The sequence below is a fragment of the Doryrhamphus excisus genome, linkage group LG12 (assembly GCF_037039965.1).
Source record: "Doryrhamphus excisus strain RoL-2023G ecotype Guam linkage group LG12, RoL_Dexc_Guam_v1.1, whole genome shotgun sequence".
NCBI lineage: Eukaryota > Metazoa > Chordata > Actinopteri > Syngnathiformes > Syngnathidae > Doryrhamphus > Doryrhamphus excisus.
The window spans coordinates 4,461,981-4,475,592 of record NC_136368.1 but is presented as its reverse complement, the minus strand read 5'-3'; the positions used below and the strand labels follow the sequence as shown (position 1 = coordinate 4,475,592).

General features: G+C 39.1%; 1 protein-coding gene across 1 annotated transcript in view; it reads left to right on the top strand.

Annotated features, from left to right (window-relative positions):
* The window catches only part of LOC131135385 (FERM, ARHGEF and pleckstrin domain-containing protein 1), a 56,752-nt gene that overhangs the window by 27,059 nt on the left and 16,081 nt on the right, over positions 1-13,612 (top strand). Inside the window, exons 3-13 of the mRNA XM_058081137.2 lie at positions 2,984-3,088; positions 3,175-3,217; positions 3,301-3,379; positions 4,876-4,973; positions 5,308-5,422; positions 9,068-9,215; positions 9,308-9,403; positions 9,467-9,630; positions 9,718-9,786; positions 9,863-9,938; positions 11,497-11,671. Coding sequence (XP_057937120.2) covers positions 2,984-3,088; positions 3,175-3,217; positions 3,301-3,379; positions 4,876-4,973; positions 5,308-5,422; positions 9,068-9,215; positions 9,308-9,403; positions 9,467-9,630; positions 9,718-9,786; positions 9,863-9,938; positions 11,497-11,671 — 1,168 coding nt within the window. The remainder of the gene's footprint in view (positions 1-2,983; positions 3,089-3,174; positions 3,218-3,300; positions 3,380-4,875; positions 4,974-5,307; positions 5,423-9,067; positions 9,216-9,307; positions 9,404-9,466; positions 9,631-9,717; positions 9,787-9,862; positions 9,939-11,496; positions 11,672-13,612) is intronic.

Below are 13,612 nucleotides of genomic sequence, written 5' to 3'. Positions count from 1 at the left end.
ACCTTTTCCACATTGATGGGTCTCAATTCATGTTGGTTATGTTATTTTTTTCACACATTGCCCATGTAGGGTTGGATTTTTAGTTGTGTTGTCATTGATTAATATTTTAATGTTTGATAATCTGATGAACATTTCATTGCGACACTTTTCACGACACCTACTACGATGTTACACGAAGGCTTGAGAGTAAATGCAGCGTTTGCGTGCAGGACCAGTCAGTCCTTTTTAAAAGCAGCCTTCTTATTTACATCAGATGCTGCAGTGTGGAGCGCTTGTGTCGGAGCTCCAATGTGCAACAGCTTCGTTTAATCACGTCCCAAATCTAATCAGCCTCCGGCCTCACGCATCTCTGCTCGGACGCCGCTTATTTTATAGCGGCGGTAGATTTACAAGGACGGATATTAGAGCCCTCCAGCCAGATAAAAGCGGCGTTTAGATGTTATTGTTTTCACCTCTTGTTCTTTATTGACTTTATAGTTATACCAAATGAAACATCATTCGGGTGTTTTGGGTTTTAAGCTTTTTTATGCGCCAGCATGCCCGCAACAGTTTGAGCCCAAGATGAAAAAAATGGTGGAACGTTTTTGTACGTCCTCACTAAATGTGTGCTGACGGAAGCCCGTTTTCGCCTCTGAAAGACAAAAAATATCCCAATGGTAAGTCGTGGAGCTCAAACATCAAAATAATGATACAAAAAGTTGCAATTATGAGATTAAAAATTTAAATTATGAGATATAATAATTGTTTGACTGTTTATCTCATAATTTTGATTTTTATCATAATCATGACTTCATCTCATAATTTCGACAGTATCTCCAAATTTTTGACTTTTGATTGCTTTTTATCTCCCAATTATGACTTTGTATCTCATAAATATAACTCATAATCTCATCTTTTCAACTTTTTCTCTTATGACTATGACTTTCTTATCTCATAATTGCTGCTTTATCTCATATTTTCTTACTTTTGATCTCCTCTTATCTCTCAATTATGACTTTGTATCTCATAAATATAACAATAATAATTTCATAATGTCAACTTTTGCTCTTATGATTCTTTCTTTCTATCTTGTAAATTCTACTTTATCTCATAATGTTTTACTTTTGATCCTATCTCCCAATTTTGACTTTGTATCTCATAAATATAACTCTTAATCTCATCATTTCAAGTCTTTCTCTTATAATTATGACTTTCTTATCTCATACATTTTAACTTGGAATTATGAAATTATGATTTTTTTAAATCTGGTAAGGTGTGACTTTTTTATCTCTGTTATGACTTTGTGTCATAATTTTGACTTTTTATCTCATTATGACTTTCGTATCTCAGAATTATGATATTGTATGTATCTAATTGTGGCTTCTTATTTCATAAGAATAAATAATATTTCATAACATTTTATGTTATTGTTTTGACTCTCAAAATTTTTACTTTTCATTTCAGCTTCATATGGCATCATTTAGACTATTTATGTCATAGTTATGAGTTACCATTGGATTTTTTTCTTTCAGTAGGACAAATGAGCTTTCATAGATTTTACTGCCTGTTCATCAGCTAAATGGCTTTCTAGTTTGTCTGTGTATTAAACAAGCATGGCTGCTTGGGAAAATGTTCCCACAGGCATGGATTAGTGGAGCTGTGTGGAAGAACCACACCACTGGCCCACACTGGCAGCCCGACAGTGACTGATGGCAGACGCTTGTCCTTGTCTTGCATGCACATGTGGATACGAGACACTGTGACTTTTTTGACATCTGTGCCAAAGCTTTTGGAACCATTCCATTTCTCCAGCCTTTCTTTCCTCAGCACACTTCTTCCATGGTAAAAGGACATTACATTCTGTCAGGAAGTGCAGTAGATTTCTGGCAAGAGACGGTCTTTTCTTTGCTGGTGCAGCTGGTGTTCTGCAGGGGGCCGCCTGGGGACGCATGCCACAGCAAAGGCTTTACACTTGAAAGATAACTTTGTTCCTATGAGAATAGAAAATAATTTCATACCAAGGATGTGAAAAGTCAAAGGATGCGGGGTCACTTAAAAAAAAAAAAATAATGCAAAAATGTCTTTTATATTTAAAGTAAAAAGAAAATTCTGTATCTCAGCTTTGTGTTATTGATGACTAAGCATATTATGAATTTTTCAGTTTTTTTTCTTCAGTTTTTTTATTTACAACACAAATATTTCAGCTTTCTCCTTGTACATTTTTGTTCATAATATTTTGACTTTATTCTTATATTATAGCTTTTTCCCAACTAAATTTTTCCAAAATCGCATAATTAACAAGAAAAAAAACAATGTAACAAATGTAAATGTAAGAATCTGCAGTTATTTTAAAAGAATAAAATATTACAAAAATTAGTATAATAATAGTATAATAATTTAAAATATTAAGAGAAAAAAGTTGTACTTTTAGGAGAATAACTTTGTAATATTATGAATATTTTATTCTTTAAAAATATTAAAGACACATTATAACTTTTTCCCAACATAATTTTTCCAAATTGCATAATTAACAAGAAAAAAAAACAACAACAAATGTAAGAATCTGCAGTTATTTTAAAAGAATGAAATATTATAAAATTTAGTAATAATAATAATAATAATTTAAAATATTAAGAGAAAAAAGTTGTAATTTTAGGAGAATAAATTTGTAGCATTATGAATATTTTATTCTTTAAAAATATTAAAGACACATGTCATAATAATATAAAAAACAAACAAAATCAAATCAAGTTTATGGGAAAATTAGGTTTGAGGGAAAATGTTATAATGCATTGGAATGAAGTCATCAGTTTTGAATAATAATAAAAAAAAATAAATAAAATGGGGGGAAAGAGCAAAGAGTGAAGCCAATACACGGGTGCCTTCCCTCACGCCGTGATGCATTCCGTGCTTGTGCCAAGGAGGCGTTTCATTCACCTCCCAAGCTTCGTCGTAATGCTATTCTTCATGCGCTAAGAAGTGTCTTTGTCTGCTCCAAACCCAGATAAAAGCTGCAGGCAAGGTGCTCTTTGACCTGGTGTGCACCCACATGAACCTCATCGAGGGCGACTACTTTGGCCTGGAATTTCAGAACCATCAAAAGATGATGGTAAGCGACAAGCGGGTAACTAATTGAGAGCTGGAATTCCTTAGACAGGAAATCCCTGAATGATCTTTGTGATATGTTCTCCACAGGTTTGGTTGGACCCCATCAAGCCCATCATGAAGCAGCTTCGACGTGAGTGTTCTTGGATGTCATCATGTCAGGCTTTTTGGAAAAGATGGTCTCAAGTCTGTTCTGAAAACTCCTGTTCCTAACAGGGCCGAAGCACACAACGTTGAGATTTGCTGTCAAGTATTTTCCTCCAGACCACGCCCAACTGTTGGAGGAGCTGACGAGGTTGGTTTGAACACGGAGTGTATGTTGAAGTCAACCCACCTTTCCTGGGAAAATGTGTCTCAATTGGGGTTGATGCCACTTTAGACACTATAGACAAACAACCATTCACACTCACATTCATACCTATGGACAATTTGGAGTCGCCAATTAACCTAGCATGTTTTTGGAATGTGGGAGGAAACCGGAGTACCCGGAGAAAACCCACGCATGCACGGGGAGAACATGCAAACGCCACACACAGATGGCTGAGGGTGGAATTGAACTTGGGTCTCCTAGCTGTGAGGCCTGTGTGCCGTGCAGCCCTAGTCCATCCACATATCATATCTTATTAGGTGCAGTATAGTCGTCTCCCATTTATCTTACCTTCTAAATACAGCTTTTACCATTATTAGAGACCTCAAGACATTAAATAACACCCCCACAGTAATCTTTACACTAATATTGCCCAATATAATAGACATAATAAGACGAAATGAGAATATATTCCTTCATTCATTTTCTGCCGCTTTTTCCTCATGAGGGTCACGGGGGGTGCTGGAGCCTATCCCAGCTGTCTTGGGGCGAGAAGCGGGGTACACCCTGGACTGGTTGCCAGCCAATCACAGGGCCCATATAGACAAACAACCATTCACACTCACATTCATACCTATGGACAATTTGGAGTCGCCAATTAACCTAGCATGTTTTTGGAATGTGGGAGGAAACCGGAGTACCCGGAGAAAACTCACGCATGCACGGGGAGAACATGCAAACTCCACACAGAGATGGCCGAGGGTGGAATTGAACACTGGTCTCCTCGCTGTGAGGTCTGCATTAATCCCTGTGAGGTCACATTAATCCCTGTTTGCTCTTATTTTGTCTGCTATATTGGGTAGTAGGAGTATAAAGGTGAATATAGGGGTGTTATGTCATATCTAGAGGGCTCTAATAATGTTTCCAAAAAAAACATATTGACAGTTACTATGGTACCCATTATGTCATTGTATGGTCATATCATTATATTATAAAAAAAAACCTAAACTGTATTATGGAAAGCAGGAAGTGAACAAATGTTGATTGTAAAAGTACCAGATGGAGGGGTAGGATTTAATAAGCTTTGCTTCTTCCTACTCCTTTTGGACATGTGGAACTGTGAACTGATTATGGGATGCACTCAATTGTAATCTGATGCATGTTCAAATGAAATAAAACCATAAAACTGGTCACTAGGTGGCAGAAATGTTACTATAATTTTGGTGAGACACACAAGCACCAGCCATAATCACCGGAATAACGGCAGGTTTGACTGATCTCACATTAATCCCTGTTTGCTCTTATTTTGTCTGCTATATTGGGTAGTAGGAGTATAAAGGCGAATATAGGGGTGTTATGTCATGTCTAGAGGGCTCTAATAATGTATAAAGGCCAGTTTTACATATAAATAGGACAACTACGACTAGTAGCATTGAAATCTCAGCACACATACCGTAACTGTCAACACGTGTTTGTATATCCAGGTACCTGTTTGCCCTCCAGATCAAGCAGGATCTCTCCAGCAGGTGTCTGACCTGCAACGACACCAGCGCCGCTCTGATGGTCTCCCACATCATGCAGTGTGAGTACTGAGGGGGGCTTCCCTGTTGAGCCTCGAGGCTAACAAGGCAACAGACTGGACTCGGAACGTGTCATCCATAAAATGTCACTGTTGCAGATTGATGGTCTCCTTGTTACTGCGGATCATCTGTCAGTAGCGTGACGGAGCGCCAATGTGACACGTCGCTTTCCCCGAGAAACACAACATTTCTGTGCTGCGCTGTCAAGTCTGACAGCTTTTTTTTTTTTTTTTTTTTTTTTGTAAATGCTCCAAACCGAAACCGTGTATCCATCCATCTTGATTGCAGTGTCATGTATTTTCCACTGCCTGACTTCTGCTCTTTCTTCCTTTTCAGCTGAGATCGGAGACTTTGAGGAGAGCCAGTGCCGGTCACACCTCCTCAATAATAACTACATTCCTGATCAAATGCCCTTGATTGACAAGATCATGGAGTTCCACTCTATGAATATGTAAGCACGCTGTTTTCATTTTGAAATTCATTACAGTTGGTCCTCAGGCTTTGGGATAATAATAATAAATAATAATAATAACAATAACGGGGTGACACGGCGGGCGAGTGGTTAGCGCGCAGACCTCACAGCTAGGAGACCAGGGTTCAATTCCACCCAGGAATATTGTACTGGAGAACAGTTTTGGCACTTTTGGTTTGGTCCTATCTTGCAAGCTGCTAGAATGCTAACTGTTATCCTTTTAGCTATTTTACCCATGCTGTAGGGATATTATACTGTAGAACAGTCTTGGCACTTTTGGTTTGGTGCTATCTTGCTAGCTGCTAGCATGCTAACTTATCATTTTAGCTATTTTACCCATGCTGTAGGGATATTATACTGTAGAACAGTCTTGGCACTTTTGGTTTGGTGCTATCTTGCTAGCTGCTAGCATGCTAACTTATCATTTTAGCTATTTTACCCATGCTGTAGGGATGTAGGGATATTATACTGTAGAACCGTCTTGGCACTTTTGGTTTGGTGCTATCTTGCAAGCTGCTAGCATGCTAACTGTTATCATTTTAGCTATTTTACCCATGCTGTCGGGATATTATACTGTAGAACAGTCTTGGCACTTTTGGTTTGGTGCTATCTTGCTAGCTGCTAGCATGCTAACTGTTATCATTTTAGCTATTTTACCCATGCTGTAGAGATGTAGGGATATTATACTGTAGAACGTTCTTGGCACCTTTGGTTTGGTGCTATCTTGCAAGCTGCTAGCATGCTAACTTATCATTTTAGCTATTTTACCCATGCTGTGGGGATATTATACTGTAGAACCGTCTTGGCACTTTTGGTTTGGTGCTATCTTGCTAGCTGCTAGCATGCTAACTTATCATTTTAGCTATTTTACCCATGCTGTAGGGATATTATACTGTAGAACAGTCTTGGCACTTTTGGTTTGGTGCTATCTTGCTAGCTGCTAGCATGCTAACTGTTATCATTTTAGCTATTTTACCCATGCTGTAGGGATATTATACTGTAGAACGGTCTTGGTACTTTTGGTTTGGTGCTATCTTGCTAGCTGCTAGCATGCTAACTGTTATCATTTTAGCTATTTTACCCATGCTGTAGGGATATTATACTGTAGAACAGTCTTGGCACTTTTGGTTTGGTGCTATCTTGCTAGCTGCTAGCATGCTAACTTATCATTTTAGCTATTTTACCCATGCTGTAGGGATGTAGGGATATTATACTGTAGAACAGTCTTGGCACTTTTGGTTTGGTGCTATCTTGCTAGCTGCTAGCATGCTAACTGTTATCATTTTAGCTATTTTACCCATTCTGTAGGGATTTAGGGATATTATACTGTAGAACGGTCTTGGCACTTTTGGTTTGGTGCTATCTTGCTAGCTGCTAGCATGCTAACTGTTATCATTTTAGCTATTTTACCCATGCTGTAGGGATGTAGGGATATTATACTGTAGAACCGCCTTGGCACTTTTGGTTTGGTGCTATCTTGCTAGCTGCTAGCATGCTAACTGTTATCATTTTAGCTATTTTACCCAGCTGTAGGGATGTAGGGATATTATACTCTAGAACGGTCTTGGCACTTTTGGTTTGGTGCTATCTTGCTAGCTGCTAGCATGCTAACTGTTATCATTTTAGCTATTTTACCCATGCTGTAGGGATGTAGGGATATTATGCTGGAGAACAGTTAGCTGCTAGCATGCTAACTTTTTGCATGTTAGCGTTTTTGCTATTTTATTGATGTCCCAAAAAGTACAAAAATTTACATAACAAGACGTAGGGACAACACTGTTCTAAAACATTATTTTTAAAATTTAATTTACTAATTAACTAAACTTCTTTTTATTTTGAATATATACTTTTTATTAGCATTTATGATTTTCAAATATATATTTTGATTTTCTACCGCTTATGCTCACGAAGGTTTTAAAATGAATACTTTTTTACAGTTAATTTAATCATACATTTTGGGTGTGTTTGTCTATATAATAAATAAATATAATATATAATATAGTGTTTGTCATCAGAGAAGGTTGTAAACTGTGGACCACCTGCAATAGCCTTCACCCACTTCACGGATTTTTAGCTGCAGTGTACAAGTGTTGTGTTCAAGTGTTCACTGCATGGTCGTAAATTAAACATCTCTGTGAAGCTTTTTATGGCTCCTGACCGCACACCGATTTAGATTTGTCCGCTACTCAATGGAAGAAGGCTGCATTCACGCACCAAAAAACTCCCAGCTGTTGCCATCACCACTTCTGATTGTCGGGTTCTGTTCTGACGTGTGGGAAGTCCATTTTAAAATCACTCCAGTTTGAATTCAAGCCAAAAGCAACTGATGGACTCGCTGCGGGTGAATGGCTTCTCCTCCAAAGGAGCTCCTTTTTAATGTGCTTCTTTTTCCCCACTCTACCCCCTGAGGACTTCCTGGTTGATAACTTGAGGCTGCGGTTCTTGTGGCTTTGGAACCACATTGAGATAAGTCTCTCATTAATCACCGAATGCAGGCAGCGGGAAGGCTTGTTTTGCTGATAAGCACTGTGGAAAGTTGGTCCGTGCTTGTTCACCGACTTTTCACAACCGCTGTTAAACTGTAGATAAAACACGAAGAGAGCGTTGGCAAGTGATTCATATGCTTATCAGCTGAGATTCAATTAATTGCGTCAACATTATTTATAAGCACTCTGGATGGTAACACTGTAAAAGCACTATAACACAACAGCCAATATTAGCTACTGTTAGGTGATTGGGGGTCACCGTGGCAACAACATACAGTATAATATTCCGCTTCCTTCAATAGAAATTAAGACACAATCAAATGATTCAGTCTTAATTTCCCGGAATTGTATGGGTCAATTTAGATTTTTTGATAATTTCTTATAAAAAAATTCCATAATGTGTGTGTCAATTTTTCAAACATTTCTTTTTTTGCACTGAATTTTTATAAACTAAATTAAATATATATATATTTTAAAAAGGTTTCTCCAAATGTATGTGTGATTTTTGCAACATCTAATTTTTCTTGCAGTGAAGTTTTAAATATTGTTTTTTAAACATTTCCCGGAAATGTGTGCAAAATAATTATTATATTTTTTTTGCACTGAATTTTTTTCTGCGCTCAATTTTTATAAACTGAATCAAAAAAATATATAAAAAAATCCCCAAGTGTGTGTGATTTTTTTTTTTAAACATCACATTGTTTTTTTTTTTTTGCACTGAATTTTGAAATATTGTGGTTTAAAAATTTCCCGGAAGTGTGTGTGAATTTTGAAAAAAAAAAAATTTCTAAACTAAATTTTTACTGCATTGTATTTCAGTAAACTGAATTTCAAAATATTTTGCTTACAAACTAATAAAAATTGTTGCATAAAATCATGTAACAAAAAAAAAAAATCACAAAATTTTAATGGAAAATATTCCATTCCATAAATTCAATATAAATTTTTATTAATAAAAAATAAACCTTCAAACACTCGGTAATGTAACGGCCAGTAATGCTTGCCAAAAAGATCAAATATTGACACCCACAACATAAAGTTAATATTCCAAATTGCAACGTGTGTCCTTCAGTCTTTCTGTGTGATGACATTTGAACACAGCTGCTTTATTTCATGTCGCCATTTTGTCTCTTTTAAGAGGTCAAACACCCGCAGAATCCGACTTCCAGTTGCTGGAGGTGGCACGCCGTTTGGAGATGTACGGGATTCGTCTCCACCCGGCCAAAGACCGTGAAGGGTCCCGTCTCAGCCTCGCTGTAGCACATACGGGCGTCCTGGTCTTTCAGGTGACTTTGCCCTCAATAGTCAGAAGCGAACATCATAGAAAATCACCCAAGTGTGACTTCCATGTTTTTTTTTTTTCTCCCAATCTCCACAGGGACACACAAAGATAAACTCCTTCAACTGGTCTAAAGTACGGAAACTGAGCTTCAAGAGAAAACGCTTCCTGATCAAGCTGAGGCCTGATGTAAATGTAAGTAACATTAGTGTGTATTAAAGCGCCAGTACTGCAAAGTATTCATGTTTTGCTGTCCAGAGTTCTTATCAAGACACACTGGAGTTCCTGATGGCCAGCAGGGACTGCTGTAAGGTCTTCTGGAAGATCTGCGTCGAATACCACGCCTTCTTCCGCCTCTTTGAGGAACCCAAACCCAAACCCAAGCCTGTGTTGTTCACTCGCGGCTCCTCTTTCCGATTCAGGTAAAGTCCGCTCAAATTACCCGAGACAGCAAATTGTGCCCTCCGCCAAAAAAACGCCACCGACAGCGCTTCTATTTGTCCTTCCAGCGGTCGCACGCAGAAGCAGGTGATTGATTTTGTGAGGGAGGCGGAGTTTAAAAAGCTGCCGTTTGAAAGGTAAAAAAAAAAAAGAAAAAAAAGTTTGACATTTTAGCTTTATTTAAAGCTGACCGGTAACATCCTGTCTGCACAGGAAACACAGTCGTGTGCAACACAACAGCCGCCTGTCGCCTTTGCCTTCTCCACGCGACCATCAAGTGCCAAAAGAAGTGAGTGTCTCAGTGTGTCACTTTCCTAAGCGACATTGCTTTGGTATCGAAATGGCATCACTGAAAAAAACAGTCAAACCTTGTTTCGTTCTTATGTCTTCCAAAAGGATCATTGAAAAGTAAAAACGTTTGAAAACTGAGGCATTTTCCTCCCCACAGGAAATAACGTAAATCCGATAAATACCTTACAAACAAAACAAAATATTTTTTTAATATGGATGTCGATGTTAATGTTGATTTCGCGGAACGTTACAGTACACACAGAGCAGTGATAGTGTACATAAACCAGGGCAACATTTTGTTGAAAAAAAATGAAATCGTTGGGGAAGACAGGCAAAATATTTGACTGAAATTGTTGAAACTTATATTGTTGAAAAACAATATTTTGTTGAAAAACAATATTTTTGTCAAACTGAATCACCATGGCAAAATTTGGCGATTTTTTTTTTCATATATTTTTTTTTCAAAATTGAATCAAAGGGAGGATTTTGTTAAAAAAAAAAAAAGATAGAAAAAAAAAGTGGATGAAAATTGAATCATATATAATTTAGAGCAAAATTTGGGCCCTTTTTTTTTAATGTGTCAAAGTTTTTGAGAATTTTTTTTGTCGTACAAAACCCAGGCAAAACTTTGGCAATTATTTTAATAAAAAAATTAATCTTTGGAAAAATTGTGGCACCATTTATGGCATGACGTAAATCAGGGGCAACATTTTGGTGAAAATTGATTAAAAAAACTTTGCTTAACTTAAGCTTAACTTAACTTAAAATTAAAAAAAATTCCAATCCATTTTATTTATATAACACGATTAAACAAACACAAGGTTTCCAAAGTGCTGCACAAGAAGATTAAAAATACAAAGCACAATAAAAATGAAGTCAGTATGGTAAATTAGAATAAAATAAGATAAAAAAAATATATAAAATCGATAAAATGCAGTACAATCAAAGTAATAAAAAATAGAAAAGTAAAAAGTCAGCCTTTTACTAAGTGTTAAAAGCCAATGAGAAGATGTGGGTCTTAAAATGGGATTTAAAAACAGACTATTAACAAACTATTCCAAAGTTTTGGGGCTGCAACAGTAAAAGCACAATCCCCCTCTGATCCCCCCCACTTTCTTTTAGGCTCCCTCAGGAGCAACTGATCAGCTGACCTGAGAGACCGGGACGGAGTGTAAAAATGTAGAAGGTCAGCGACGTATGGCGGCGCAAGACATTTGAAGGATTTAAAAGCAAATAAAATAATTTAAAAATGAACGCTAAAACATTTAGCCAATGGAGTGAAGATAAAATGGGGATAATATGCAAATATGTTGGTGATACAAAAAATGGGTCAACATTTAAAAAAACAAAAACGAAATATAGTTTTGTGCCCAGTCACGCGCGGGATTTATTTGATTGCAAGGTTTTTATTTTGTTTTTAAAATTTTGACAATATTTAGCAGATTCAGAAAGAAGTCAAAATCCAAACAAATCATAAAACCAGATCTTTTGGTGCAGGTTTTCAATAGACAAGCTTTTAGTTCCAATAACCCGAGTCTTTTCGATCTCTACTTTAGAGTGGTTCCCTTGGGGACCGAGTCGACTCAGTTTCGCAGCGTCATTGGAAGGAATCGGTTTTGGTGAGTTCGCAGGAAAACTCCGAAGTCCCAGCGAGCCCCGCTCACCAGAACAAGCCCCGCCAAGACAGACCGCCGTCCAGAGACTCGACACGGCCGGAACATCTGGCAACAGGTTCATCTTCTTGGGCTGCTAAAGATAGCGGAGGTTGGACTCCGAGTTTTGTGGAGCGGGGTGTGTTTCTGCATGGGTCCGACACGGGGACCTTAAACGGGGATAAGGGTTTTCCGGTTAGTGGGCAGAACCCTAGTAATCCGCCGGACGCTTCACCCATTCGAGAGAAGCACAGGAGCCCGGTTGTGGTCCGGCATTTAATGGGATCACAAGGTCCCCCTGTAATGGACACCATCCATCCTGCAGGCTTCCTTAGTCACGCTGAGCAGAACGGCTTTGATAGTACTTCCCCGCCCACGCCGAGCCGTTCTCATCGCTCACGTAAGCACCACAAATCCAAACACCGCTCTCATGCCGACGAGGCGAGCCAGGCCACATCCTGGCCCGGGCAAGAATCCCAACCGGTCATGTCTCGTGCGGAGCGAATGGCCGCTCTGGAGCGCCGCATGCTAGCGAACGGGCTCTCGGCTCCAGGTAGACCCAAAGCTCACCTTGGGAATAAACACACCACGCATATAGGGGCAGTCCAGATAAACAACGGCGGCGCCATGAGTGGCTCCGAGTCCAGTGAGTCAGAACTAGAGGCCACTGGGGGGAAAGACGGCAGCCCCCTTCGGTCTGGGAATCAGACGGAGGCAACTTCACCTTTACCGAGGAACAAGTTCTCCTTTGGTAGCCTCCAGCTGGATGAGGAGGCTGACGAGGATGGATGCCACACCTTTAGTGATGACGAGAGCGCTCAGATACTCGGCTAGTCCGAGAGAATATCTTTGGTACCTGGAAGAGGGTTGGAAGACGGCGGGACAGTGGAACCTCCAAAGTTGAACTCCAACAAGGTTTTGGGGTAAAGTCACCATCGTGAGTAACGCCATGTGAGACTTTGCACAAAACCTTAACTCAAAGACTAAGTGGCCACACAGCTAGGAGACCCGAGTTCGATTCCACCCTCTGCGTGGAGTTTGCATGTTCTCCCCGTGCATGCGTGGGTTTTCTCCGGGTACTCCGGTTTCCTCCCACATTCCAAAAACATGCTAGGTTAATTAGCGACTCCAAATTGTCCATAGGTATGAATGTGAGTGTGAATGGTTGTTTGTCTATATGTGCCCTGTGATTGGCTGGCCACCAGTCCAGGGTGTACCCCGCCTCTCACCCGAAGACAGCTGGGATAGGCTCCAGCACCCCCGCGACCCTAGTGAGGAAAAAGCGGTAGAAAATGAATGAATATATTCTCATTTCTTCTTATTATGTCTATTATAATAAGTAGTATTAGTGTAAAGATTACTGTGGGGATGTTATTTAATGTCTTGCGGTCTCTAATAATAGTAAAAGCTGTATTTAGAAGGTAAGATAAATGGGAGACGACTATACTGCACCTAATAAGCTGTTGTATTAATAAATATGTGGATGGACCAGGGCCGCATGGCGCGCAGGCCTCACAGCTAGGAAACCCGAGTTCAATTCCACCCTCTCGGCCATCTCTGTGTGGAGTTTGCACGTTCTCCCCGTGCATGCGTGGGTTTTCTCCGGGTACTCCGGTTTCCTCCCACATTCCAAAAACATGCTAGGTTAATTAGCAACTCCAAATTGTCCATAGGTATGAATGTGAGTGTGAATGGTTGTTTGTCTATATGTGCCCTGTGATTGGCTGGCCACCAGTCCAGAGTGTACCCCGCCTCTCGCCCCCATGATCCTTGTGAGGATAAACGATAGAAAATGAATGAATTAATTTTTACATCCCTAATAAATAATACAGTATATACATGCACATACACTGTATTTTTGCACTTTATTTAATTTGAATGATACAACAGAGAAATACTAATGCTTGAAAGCCACCTTTTTTATACTGGCAACAGTCAATCCCCATTATCAGTTCATGCAGAAGATTGTTGCCAACTTTGGAGGTTCCATTGTAGTTTTTCCACTGAAGCCGACATCTTT